This window comes from Phalaenopsis equestris, unplaced genomic scaffold, assembly GCF_001263595.1.
Source record: "Phalaenopsis equestris unplaced genomic scaffold, ASM126359v1 Scaffold000002, whole genome shotgun sequence".
Classification (NCBI taxonomy): domain Eukaryota; kingdom Viridiplantae; phylum Streptophyta; class Magnoliopsida; order Asparagales; family Orchidaceae; genus Phalaenopsis; species Phalaenopsis equestris.
In genome coordinates, this window is record NW_018164444.1 from 77,691,996 (window position 1) to 77,705,382 (window position 13,387).

At 34.8% G+C, this 13,387-nt stretch overlaps 1 protein-coding gene across 1 annotated transcript; it reads left to right on the forward strand.

Annotated features, from left to right (window-relative positions):
- Positions 1-7,999: 7,999 nt before the first annotated feature.
- LOC110018056 (F-box protein PP2-A13-like) lies at positions 8,000-11,863 on the forward strand. The gene is made up of 3 exons (XM_020715281.1): positions 8,000-8,615; positions 8,957-9,075; positions 11,166-11,863. Exons 1-3 carry the CDS (start codon positions 8,295-8,297, stop codon positions 11,593-11,595), a joined length of 870 nt encoding a protein of 289 aa, XP_020570940.1. The 5' UTR covers positions 8,000-8,294; the 3' UTR covers positions 11,596-11,863.
- Positions 11,864-13,387: the final 1,524 nt, after the last annotated feature.

Genomic DNA, 13,387 nt, shown 5'->3' on the forward strand with positions numbered 1-13,387 from the left:
CAAATTACCCATATACCGGACTCCCAACCCACATAAGAAAACTCTAAACCATCATATGTCCCTTATATGGTATATGAGTCATACCTAACATGACAAATAAATATTATAGATACCTAATAATTTAATCATATATATATATTAAAAACTATTATATTATCTAAATATTCAATGACATATATTTAACGAAACTAATGTCATCTTAACACAAAATAGATCAAAATATCCAAATATATTTTTTTCAATTAGATTATCATATTCACATCGAACTATCTCATATGATTTTTTTTTTCTAAACTATAAAAAAAAATCGAAAAAAAAAGTTTCACTTGAATTTTATTTAGATCAAAATGAGAACATGTCTCATAATTCGTCGTATATAATATGAGCAAGCAAACATTTCAAAAGCAAGTTATGAAGAAAGCTTACGCAAGAGAGAGGTCAGGGGCTCCTTTCATTTTCTAATTCTAATATTTGAAAATCATAATATAAAATAATAAAAAAAGTACTTCTGTTTTATTATTATTATTATTATTACATGAGCAATACGTCTCTGTTTTATTATTATTATTATTATTATTACATGAGCAATACGTCACCAACATATTTTTAACTTTTGTCTCGAGGTATGACACGAATCTCAAGACAATCTTTTGAGCAAGAATAATCTAACTTGAATTAAGTGTCATCCCGATTTCGATTTCAACAAACTTATAGTCAATTGACCAACTCGATTAGACAGACACAATAATATCAAAATTTATCTGATCCGAGTCAAATCAAGCTCAGATCAAGTCATTAAATCACTCTTGGAAGATTTTCGAATGCATTTAAAATGTCAAATGATGTCGAATCCGACAAGCTCAAAGTTGAATCGAGCATCTCAGTAAGCGGAACCCACCAAGTCCAAGATCACTTAATTCCAATGTGATTAAGGCACTCAAATGTCTATCAAACGTCGTCTGATCGAAAAAAACTCTCTGGATCGTCCGATCAAAGTGGTTCATATTTCTGCATTAATTGCACCCAAAACACTTTAAATAGAGCCCTGTCACTCTCATGAGGGGAAGGAGTCTTTGACCCTTGCGAAAGAACTTGGGGCTTTCAGAAAGAGTTAAAGTTCAACATCACTCTTGCCACTGTTGATCGCCCCAGTCCGCCATTGAACATCGTTGATTGCTCTCGATCATCACCGATCATCATTGCCCACCATCGACCGCCTTCGACCACTAACTGCTTAGCCTCCATCCATCGTCATCGGAGGCCGCTCACTTCTTACAACAAGTTCATTCGCACGATGATGTTGTAATTCGAAAGACTTTGAAACTTTTTCTCGTATGCAAGACAAGGAGTCTGTGTAATCATTAACTTATAGTCGATTTTTACAACTGGGTAAGACCTCATGGTATTACCCATTTACGAGTTTTCTACGCAAAAACTCCCAGTGTCATTATTGATTGTTTTCTTTTATTTGAGTCTATGATAAATTTTTGTGCAGCGCTAAGACGATAATCCATTACTCAACCGTCGTAAATTTTATAGCACTCATGAATCAGCACGAGTCTTCATCAACTATATAAATATCTTTAAAATTTATTATTAATATTTTGTCAACAAAATTATCTTCATTTTCTTCTATTAATTTTAATATGAAAATAATATAATCAAGCATATGATTTCGGCTTATAATGCTATATTTTTTTTCTTAAAATTATCCCACGGACGAGGATTCAAAGCAAAGAACGAAAGCCGAGACTAAGGAACCTAGCATTTGACTTCCAAAACACGTTTGAGCATCGGACTCCCTATTTACACATGTGGGGTTGACTTATTATCTAATATATTGATGATGCTTTTATGCGGTGAGATTTGGAATTTTGCGGTTTGTCGAACTATTATGAGAGGTTGAATTAGTTGTGAATTGGTTCCGAGCCGATTGTCAGGCGAACTCTCGGGTTTGTCGTCGGGCGAAATATCAAATTGCTCTGGCAGGTTGTCGTGACCCGCGATGAGTTGATAATTTGTCGATACTATATCTCTAGGTTTTGCTAAGTTAGCATCTAAGTGTATCCGGTATAAATTGACCCGCAAAACCGACCTTGCAAGTTGATGGGTCTAACTTGGCCTGCTGGATTTGTTGATATACATATTTAATTTGCTGATTCTCTTAATTTTTTGTAAGCAAGTTATAAAAAGAGTGTGAAATTGAATTCAATTGGTGAGCAATTAGTACTTTGGTATTCCTCATGATTAATGATGGATCCGACACTTCCTAGATTTCTGCTGACACTTTTTTAAATATGAGCTGCAAAGGTCTGGGTCGATTTCTTTCTCTTGAACTTTCTCCTGTCTGAGCACTTGCTACTTGTAGCTCAAATTCCATAAAACAATGCTAACTGATGTTTGAACAACATTCTAAAACTATTAAAACAAATCCAAAATTAAAAAAATATATATAAATTAATAAATTTAAACAGATTGATACTGAACACAACTCATCTAAAACCTTATTATCTATGTATTTCAAGTGTATTTAGTAGAGCATTAAAGAAATTATCAACAACAAATTAATTTTAATTTAATTTAATTGCGTGTTGCTTTATGTTAAGTAATATCTGACTCTATATAGAATTTCATCAAATCATGTTGTACTTAAGTTTAATTAATTAAGGATTTAAAAATAATATTTATTCATATTTGATATATCATCAACAAATTTTTCATTTTGCACATATAATCTCTTAGCACAAATCTCAAAGCAATTTTTTAACAACAAATGTCAAATTTTGATTGACAATCATCCAGAACTTTGATTTCATCAAACTCATAATCAAACTAAATGGCTCAAATCAAATGATGCTAAAATTGGTCAAATTTGCGTAAAACCATTTTTGGAAGCTTTCAATGCAAAATAAGAAGGTTAAGAAAATTTCAAACCTGGTATGCATATATTCAAATTGAGTGTCTCGACAAGAGGAATCCAAGGAACCTAAGGTCACTCAGTTCCAACATCATTATGACGCTTAAATGTCCATAGAACACCATTTGATCGAGGTAACCTCCTCAAGTTGTTCAATCATGGTAGTTTGAATTTATTCCTTATTTGCAACCTGAGCTTTATAAATAAAGGTCTCTGCCTCTTGAACGGAGACCTGGATGTTGAACCAGAGAAGGCCAACGCTTGGAGAAGGAGTTGAAGCCAACATCGTTTATGCACCAACGATTTGATAAACTCCTCTTGCACCTACAGCCACCGACCACCACTCGTCAGCCATAGTCTATCACCATCGATTGTCATCTACTCTTTGCAATTAAATCCCTTGTGAAGTCACAACATGCGCTAGAGAATCCCACAGTGCGCTGTGGAGTCCTAGTGTGTGTGTTGTGGGACAGTGAAGCACTCAACGGAGTAGTGTGTCAAGTATGTCGTACAACCATGCACCCGAAGATAGTGTATGGATTTTTATAACTGTTCCTAGTCGCAACCATTGGCTGCCACTATTCAACAAATATTGCACCTTAAATAACTATGTAATCATTTCCCGTCTGTAGAACGAGGACCTTTGTAATTACCAATTCATAATAGATTGTTCTGACTGTGGTAGACTCCGTGATTTTATACTTTCTGGGTTTTCCATGTAAAGAGCAACCTTCTGCACAATTTTTGTTCTAACTGAGGTCTCTACTGGTTGTTTTATTCTATCTGAATGTGTGTTGGATTCTCATAAAATGCTAAGATAAATATTCATTACTCTACCTTTGTGATTCTTCTAACACGCATCATTTTTTTGTCATTTGTGGGAACCATAGTCCTTTTCTGCACAAAGCAATAGTTTACCACCATCAGTTGTCATCTCCTCCTTGCAGTTAAATCCCTTGTGAAGTCACAACATGTGCTACAGAATCCCAACGTGTGTTGTGGAGTCCTTGTGTGCGTTGTGGAATTTACTTCCAGGCTAAAGTGCAACTTTCACTGCAGTTTGAAAAAGTTGTTGATGTTAACGTCTCGGGCGTGACTATGGTAGGGTAGTCGTTCTACATCTCATTCAGACATTAAGTCTTTAAGAGCCGCTTCTAGAATGGAGGGTAACTTTCATTGCAAATAGCACTTCCTCAGTCCCCTATTACATATTGGAGTTTCTTTTCAACTTGATCGGGAAGCTGATCTCTTCATGATTTGATACATAGGCTGCTTTACAAGATTGTGTGGAAAACACCTCTGTTAGGGGACAACAAATTCAAAAATAACAACTAAGAAGTTACCAAATATTTTTCTTTTGAGTGTGGTTGTAACCATATTTAAAAAAAAAAAAGATAAAAAAAAGGTCAACATATGTCTTAGTCTTGAAAACACATAACATCTCTAACACTTCATTTTGGGCTTAATCAATATCAGGGAGACTTAATTCGAACTTTGTCATTACATGTTATGATATTTAAGCAGAAACTTTGACTATCAACCTTGAGTAAGTCAAAAATTCTTGGTGCATTCCCTTCAACCTCTTCTATAAAAGGTTATGGTCTTTAGGCAGAAGCTTCGACTGACAACTTTGGATAGGTCAACCATTCTTTGTGGATTTCATATAACTTTATTTATTATAGATTAACACCATTGAGCATCTTTGGTTATACAACCTAAAACTAGTTATACATCCTTAATGAATTCTTCTTTTGACTCTATTCCTACACAAGTTTAAGTCATTGAGCATCTCCGACTATACAACCTAGGATATGCCTTACATCCTTCGTGTATTACAACTGACTTATTTCACTATAGCTTATGGTCATGAAGTGGCCACAATCTAACTAAGCAACTTATGAAAAGCGAAACATTATTAGCAACAACCCAGAAGTCAAGCAATGTTGACTCAAAAGTTGAGAAAATTTTTCTCAAAAGATGGGCCACTGCAGCTCAAAAGAAAAAAAAAACAAAATTGATCTTAGAAGCAACGTCTGTATTTTTATTAAATCAAACAAAAGAAAGATGTCCATACAAACACATTGTCATATTCTATAATTGTCATATCAAGCAATTGAAATGCTACAAATAGCAACACAAACTGGTACAAATGTTACAATAAGTTAGAACATCTTCAAATGTTGTTGACATTGCCTCCTCAAAATTCTGGTAGTTTCGTGTTTTCAAGTGGTGGAAAACCTCTCCGAAAAAGTGCAACAGCAGTGTTGAAAATCTCATTCAAAAAGCATGACAATGATGAGAAAAATCTTCCCTGAAAATCAAAGAAGTGGCAAAGAAAATCTCTCCTAGAAAGTGTGATAGTAACACCAAAAATCCCCTTCGGAATGCATGGCAACAACACAAAAAATCTTCCAAAAATCACTAAGCCCTTACGTAAAGCGTGAAAAATTCCCTCTGGAAAGTGTGACAAAGCAAAAAATCTCTTTTAAAAATCACCATAGTAGTGCGGGAAATCTCCTCTAGAAAGCGCTACAGTATCGCATAAAATCCCCTGTGAAGAGCTTTACAGTAACGTAAAAAATCTCCTCCATAAATCATTGCAACAGTGCGGGAAATAATCTCTGAAAAGCGTGACAACAACGTGGAAATGGGTCCTCGTTGATCACACAAGTAGGTTAAGCAGCTACACCTATTTTCCTCTGGGAGCCTCGTTGATCCCATGCTAGTAGGCCGGGGAACTCCACCTTCATCTTTTGGAAGTTTTGTTAATTGTCTACTAGCAGATCAGGGGGGGCTCAAAATTTTTCTTTTGGGAGCCTCAATGATCGCCTACTAGCAGATGAGCGACTCCTCAAAATTTTATTATGCCAATAATACTATTATTATAATTTTCTTAAAAAATAAAGTAAATATTTTCACGCTCAAATTTATGACATTGAAGTACTATAAATATCAAATTTATAAAATCAGGCCAAGATAAAGCTAAACTTTTATCATGATACTTACATTTTCAACTTATTATGATCTTCATGATCATTTTCAAGTATGATAAGCTCAAATGTTTTTGCAGTGCGAGATATGGTTTCAACATTTTCAACAATGACCTTTGAAAATAGGGGGAAACTTGTACGTCATCAACAAATTTATCACACAACATAGCTTGTCAAAAGTTTCAAGGTAATTTTTTAGCAAGAAACATTCAAACTCCAATTAAAAGTCATTCAAAGCTCCGATTTTGGAAAATTCATTATCAAACTAACTGTCTCGACAAGACGAACCCAATGATACCAAAATGAGTCAAATCAGAGCAAATCAAGTCTAAATCAAATTGTTAAGCCACTTTTGAAATATTTTAGTATATAATTAAAAGGTTAAACACTTTCCAAATCTGACATATGTATGGTAAAATCAAGTGTCTCAACAATACAAATCGAAAGAGTCCCATGACACTCAATTATGACATCATTAATGCACTTAAGTGTCCATAGAACACCAATTGATCGAGGGAACCTCCCTAGGGTGTCTAATTAGAGTGGTATGGATTTCTTTCTGATTTGCAACTCGGGCTCTATAAATGAATTTCAAATCTGGCATGTTTATAGTAAAATCAAGTGTCTCAATAAGATAAATCGAAAGAGTCCCAGAGCACTCAATTATGACATCATTAATGCACTTAAGTGTCCATAGAACACCAATCGATCGAGGGAACCTCCCTAGGTGGTATGGATTCCTTTTTGATTTGCAATTTGGGCTCTATAAATGGATTTCAAATCTGACATGTTTATAGTAAAATCAAGTGTATCAACAAGACAAATCGAAAAAGTCCAAGAACGCTCGATTATGACATCATTAATGCACTTAAGTGTCCATAGAACACCAATCGATCGAGGGAACCTCCCTAGGGCGTCTAATTAGAGTGGTATGGATTCCTTTTTTATTTGTAACTTGGGCTCTATAAAAATTTTATTTATGGATTGTTTTTGCACAAAAGATTCGACGAACTCCTCCATCACCTACAACCACCGACAACCATCAATCACTGCTCACCAGCCACTGTCAACCACCATTAGCCGGTAACTACTCCTTGTAGCAAAATCTCTTGCAAAGTCACAACATGTGTTGTGGAACCCCAGCTTGCATTGTGAAACAACGAAGCACTCAACGAAGCAGTATGTCACTCAATATATCGTGCAACAACCTACCTCAAAGATATTGTTTTTAATTTCAGTGATTGTTCTCAATTGCAACCACTTCTAGTCGTCGTACAATAAACATTGTGCCTTAAATAACTGTGTAGTCATTTCTCGCATGTGGGACATGAGCCCGCACATGTAATCACTAATTTATAATGAATTTTCTTGATTGTGTGAGGCCCTCGTGATTTTTTTTTATTTTTTAAATTTTTAACGTAAAAACTTATGATGTCTCTGCTGGTTATTCAATTCTATCAGAGTGTGTTTTGAATTTTCATACAACACTAATATGATAATTTATTACTCGTGCACCTTGAATCTTCTAGCATGCATCAACTTTAAATGTGATTAGAGATCATTTCTCTTTCATACTATTCATAAAAATTTTCTAATGGTTTGGGCTTAATATCAAATCCTAGGCATTAAAAATTCATTCCAATTTTTATTAAAGAAAGAGATAGAGATATTATTATCATTCTTTTTTTATGGAGAAAATATTGGAGTTACGTGTGGAGTCCAATGAAATCACATAATACAATAACATTAGGAATATTCTCAGTATTATTCAGGTGTTATTGTATGTTATTTATGTATTATCGTGTTTTTGAAATATTCATAGTATTATAATAACACAATAAGACATCAATAACATTTAAATAATATACAATAGCATCTGAATAACATGAGAGAAATATTCTACTGCGTTATCAGAGGGACTTTTTTCTCTATTCATGATATAATTTTTTTTAATGGATAAGGGATGGCGTGGTAGGCTTACTGGTTTCCAGGCTGTCAAGCTCTAATGGCAATATAGTCATTGCACACTCTTTAATTGCATTATCCACCTTTTCCCGTTAAAGCACGCGGTTTAAGGCCCCGAGGCGCTCTCCCCCCAAACTATCGTTGGAAACCCCCAAAAAAATCTCAAATTTATCGTCTCCGTCTGCGAGTTTTTTCTTCCCCGCTGCTGCACGAGGCGTGGAAGAAACAGAGGATCCATTGTTCTGTCCATTGGAAAAGAAGCTTCAGTCGCGCCAGTGGTCGTACTCGCTTTCTTGGCTTTCATTCGAATGGGGAAATTATGGGTTAATTTGATAGTTACAGATTAGGGTTTTAGCTTGACCTGATTTCCGCTTGGATCGTCGTTTAGGACAAGGGTTAGGGTTTTTCGGTTTGTTCGGAGGATGGGGGCTGGAGCCTCGAGCATTCTCTGGGCTGACGGTGATGTAGGAGGTCAGGAGACGGGGCTAGGAGACCTGCCGGAAGGCTGCATCGCCGAGGTTATGCTGCATCTCGACCCGCCGGGGATCTGCAAGCTGGCGAAGCTTAGTCGGACTTTTCGGGGAGCGGCGTCGGGTGATTTTGTTTGGGAGACGAAGCTTCCGAGTAACTACAATTATCTGTTGGAGAGGGCGTCGGATGACAAGGAGCTCGAAGTTCCTCTCACTAAAAAGGAGATCTTCGCTCGGCTGTGCCGACAGAACCCCTTTGATGGGGGAACAAAGGTATGGACGACTTTGAGTTGGTGTGTGGGGTTTTTTCTATGGGGCTTTATTCCGTTTTCGGTATCCCATTGTTGCGGATTTTGACGGGCAGCGTTTGATTGATTGCAATTGCAAGTTCTTATGCATAAATTGATCTACCCCTCTGTTCATGTTACAGTAGATATGTTGGGAGGGTTTTTTTTTTTTTCAATTTGGTTTCTGAGATTTAATGATCATTTTTATTTTAAAAAATTGATCCTTGTTTTTATGGATTGCGCAGTGAAGGGGTTGTAGGTGTTTGATTTTACAAAAACTGGCTGATGCGTTTTTGACGGGCATTGATTTTTGTCTTATGGGCGCAGGAATTCTGGCTAGAGAAGTACAGAGGTAGATTTTGCATGTCCATTTCTTCGAAGGCGTGTTTGATTACTGGAATAGATGATCGGAGATACTGGAATTTTATCCCCACGGAGGAATCAAGGTATTTCCCTTCTGATGCTATCTCTGCATATAAGTACATAAAAATTTGATCTTTTCTGCTTGGGACATTTGAGGCGACCGGTACATTTGTTTGCTAACTATCCTTACTTGCTAAGTTGGTTTGTTGAATTTTGAGTGTCTTGCTGATGCTTTACTGGATTTGAGCACATTTGTTTTGTTGTTCCTTTTGCTCTGTTCTTTTTCTTTCTGAAAATCCTTAAACTATTCTTCCGTTTGTCAAAAAAAAAATAAAAAAAATAAATAAATAAAAAGTTTGTGACGCCATATGGGTTTTTTACTATGAATTGTTGCGTCCTTTGCTGAAAAAAGCTCTTTGATGGTTGGATTATCAGTTTCTTCAATCTCCCCAGTTAGAAAGGTTTAAGGATTGTTTAGCAGTGCCTTATAGTCTAATTACTGTTCAGAAACTCTTCTATATTTGTGTGAATACTCTATCTTTTCTTAATAATAATTATACAAAATGAGCTATTCAATTGATTATAATAATTTAGCACACAAGGATTCATGTGTTGGCATCCATGAGATAGATGAAGCGGCTATTGGTAATTTATGGAGGGTAATTAATATTAATTATGTTGATATTTGGTAATTAATATTCATTACATTTATGCTTTGGAGGCACTCCAGGAAGCAGATTCCGTTAGCATTTATTTATTTATTTATTGAATTATTCACAAAGGTTTGTGATTAGCGGAAGTATTCTGAATGATTTTGGTAAAAAGGAATTATGTTAATTGTAATGGAACCAGAAAAATTCTCTTGTTGCATTCTTCCATGCAGCTTATAATGGATTAATAGATCCTACTTTTGAGTTTATGCTCTGTCTCGATGGTTATATTGCTTTTGTCTCTCATAAAGAAAGTATTATATTTATGAAAGAACCAATTCATTCAAACTAACATGTGATTGCGAAGTTTTCTAGCTTTTGATTAGTTGTTTATGATTGGACGGTCTGTTTCTTTAATAATCCTTTTTGGATTGGCTGATGTCCTCATATGCTCTGTCTGAGTGCATGGATTAAGGAAGATTTACGTACATACCACTCAACTCTTATGTATTTACATATCTAACGGCTAAACTTCAATTTTTACAAACATTTACAAACATGCCACATTATCTTTATGAAAATGTGTATGTAACATTTTAAAAGTTTTTTTAGTGGTATTTGTGATGTTGTATGAATGATTTGGTTGGTAAAATTTAAATAAAATCTAGGTGTTAGATATGTAAATACATAGGAATTGGGTGGTATGTATGTAAAGCCCTCATTAGTTAATTAAATGCATCACCATCACCCACTTCATGTTGGCAATAATTAACTCAATTCTGTAGGACACCTATGGTATTAAAATAACATATTGAGTGTTTGATACTGAATTCCGACGAGTAGAAAGTACCTATAGTTATGCGTAGTTGGTTCAGATCATTTTGTATCATTTGTAAATTGTAGTTATTAGGATTTGTCAATATATCGACCTTTTACTTGTTAATATTTATAATGTCGTTTTTTAATCTAGAATGCTTCTGTTATTGTTTTTAATAGCGCATTTTTATTCACAACTTCTATTTTAGGACCACTTTAATGAATATTCTTACTGAGTGCAAGTATGGAAATGATTCAATGCGTGTATGCATGAAATCAATAACAGTGAAGGGGCTGTTTGATATGTTGCAATAGGATTATTACAATGTAAAGGGAATACATTATAATTGAATGTTTGGAATTATTTATAGTTGTTTACATTCATAACACTTTAGGGTTGAAAGCCTGTATAGAAGAGATGTATTCCTCTTTTAAGAAGTATATAATAGTGAATGTTAAAGTCTTAAGTGCTATAAATGTAAATATGAAAGTTTAGGTGATAGATATCTACATACATAAAATTTGTTTGGTATGTTCATAAATGCCTCTACTTTGTGGTATGTTTATAACAACCATTGTGCTGATCTGTTGTCATGTTATATCTCCCATCATATATTATTTTAGTTATTTTAAAGCACAAATGCAAGTGAAATATAAGTTTGATAAAATGATGTAAATCTCATTTTTTCTGTTATTTTCTTGTTCAGATTCCTCTCAGTTGCCTATCTTCGGCAGATTTGGTGGCTTGAGGTGGTCGGGGAAATTGAGTTCTGTTTCCCTCCAGGAACATACAGCCTCTACTTTCGCCTTCATTTAGGTCGTCCCTCTCGCCGGTTAGGCCGTCGAATATGTAACACGGGCCACATCCATGGCTGGGACATCAAACCCGTTCGTTTCCAGCTGTGGACATCGGACGGCCAACATGCTTTGTGTCAGTCAACTATTGACGATCCTGGCTGTTGGATACGTTACCATGTTGGCGATTTCGATGTTGTGAGCGCCGATTTACCCATCAAAGTTAAGTTTTCTATGGAACAAATAGACTGCACCCACACCAAAGGTGGCCTTTGTGTGGATTCCGTATTAATATACCCCAAAGAGCTCAAACAGGAGAAGTTTTCTACTCTCTGTCTCTGAGATTTTATATGGATTAGAAAATATTGCTTTTTTGTTCATGTTTATTTGCCTCTTCAGTTTTCTTGCCAGAAATCTGTACATAATAAAAATCCTGCTGTCAATTTTGGGTGAGGGTAGTATTAGAATGTGCAGGTGCTCATATTGTAAATGGAGTGATTGTGTTCTGTAGTTCAGTAGAATGGCTGTTATGATTGTGTTAAATGTGCTTCAGTATGTTTCAATATCATGGTTTTGCTGTTGATTAATAAAATTCAAATTTTTTATGTCGGAGTCAATAAAGTTTTTGTATTTGATGTGAATTTTGTGATCTGTAAGACATCAGTTGGTAAAAAAATGACATCTCTGCAAAGTCTTGAAACAGAACTGCTTTGCAGTGTTTGTGTTTGTGTTGCAATGTTTGTTTTAGGCATTTACATACATACCATGTCCCAATTTTCATGCATTTACGTAAAATTTTACTTCATGTATTTATACTGCCAAAATCATACATATCACATAAAAAATATCACTTTAATTTTAGAAGGTGGAGTGCATCTTTCCATGCACAGATATCATGTCATATTCATGTAAAAAGTGAAGTTTAGGTCCTAGATATGTAAATATATAGGAAATTGAGTGGTATGCATGTAAATCTTCCTAATTTATCGATATAAGAATAAGTAAAGAAAAATAATAATTTATAGTTCTAATTAACGAAGATAAGACTGATGATGATGATTGAGGGTTGTAGAGCACCTTTTAAAAAGCACCTTTTGTGACAAATCAACTACTAATTATATAAAGGAGGAATGAAAAGTGGTCACATTCCATTGCGGGTGATGCAAGATTGCTACCTTCAATTTTGTTTGTTTCTTGATTCGAGGCAACCATTTATCTTTTCTCCCGCTTGACATTTGGGCTGTTAAATCAGAGGTTTGCCCCAAATTGAACTCAACTTGAAATTATTTTATCCTGCACTCGATACGAATATTAAATAAGTTAGAAAGCCTAACTTAGCCCGAGTTGGCTTCATATTGCTAACTCGAATCCAAATATTGTAACTTATTTATTATAATGTTTGAGTTAATCTCGTGTCTATTTTGATTTGATAGGTTTCATTTCGGATTAACAATTGAGTTCTAGGTTTAAGGGCTATGGTTAGCGGTTTAATCTTAAACTAGACAAGATTCATAACTCCACTCTGTCCAAAAAATTATTCAAGGCAGCACCAACTTATGATCTGTTTGAGGCAGCTTGTATATTCAGGATAAGCAGCTTATCATGAAACGCGACTCGTGGGTCGACCCGCGACCTACGTTTAGTGTTAAAAACACAAATACGACAGACAGCATTTTGAAAAACGTGCAAACCAAACGGTTAGGTGACATTTTCAAGAATGTCGCCGCACTTATAAGCTGCCCCCAAATGGGCCCTTAGATTTTTTTAGTCTAAATCGCATATTTGGTCAATTTTTGGCACCCCTAACTTATCTATCATTAGTGGATTCATATTTTTAAAGGTTTTTTCAATAATCATTATTAGTAAATTGATATATAGATAACCAGATAAAGAGAGAGGAATTTAAGTGACTCAAATATGCTAACATTTTTTATTTGGGAGATTTCCATACATGACATACCACTCAATTATCATGTATTTACATTTCTAATATCTAAACCTCAATTTTTAGATGGATGTCACCTTCAGTATTTCATTTTTTTGAAATTATTATATTGTTATTTTTTATGTGATGTATCATTTTGATGATATAAATTTTAAAAAATAAAATTTAAGCATTAGATATGGAAATATA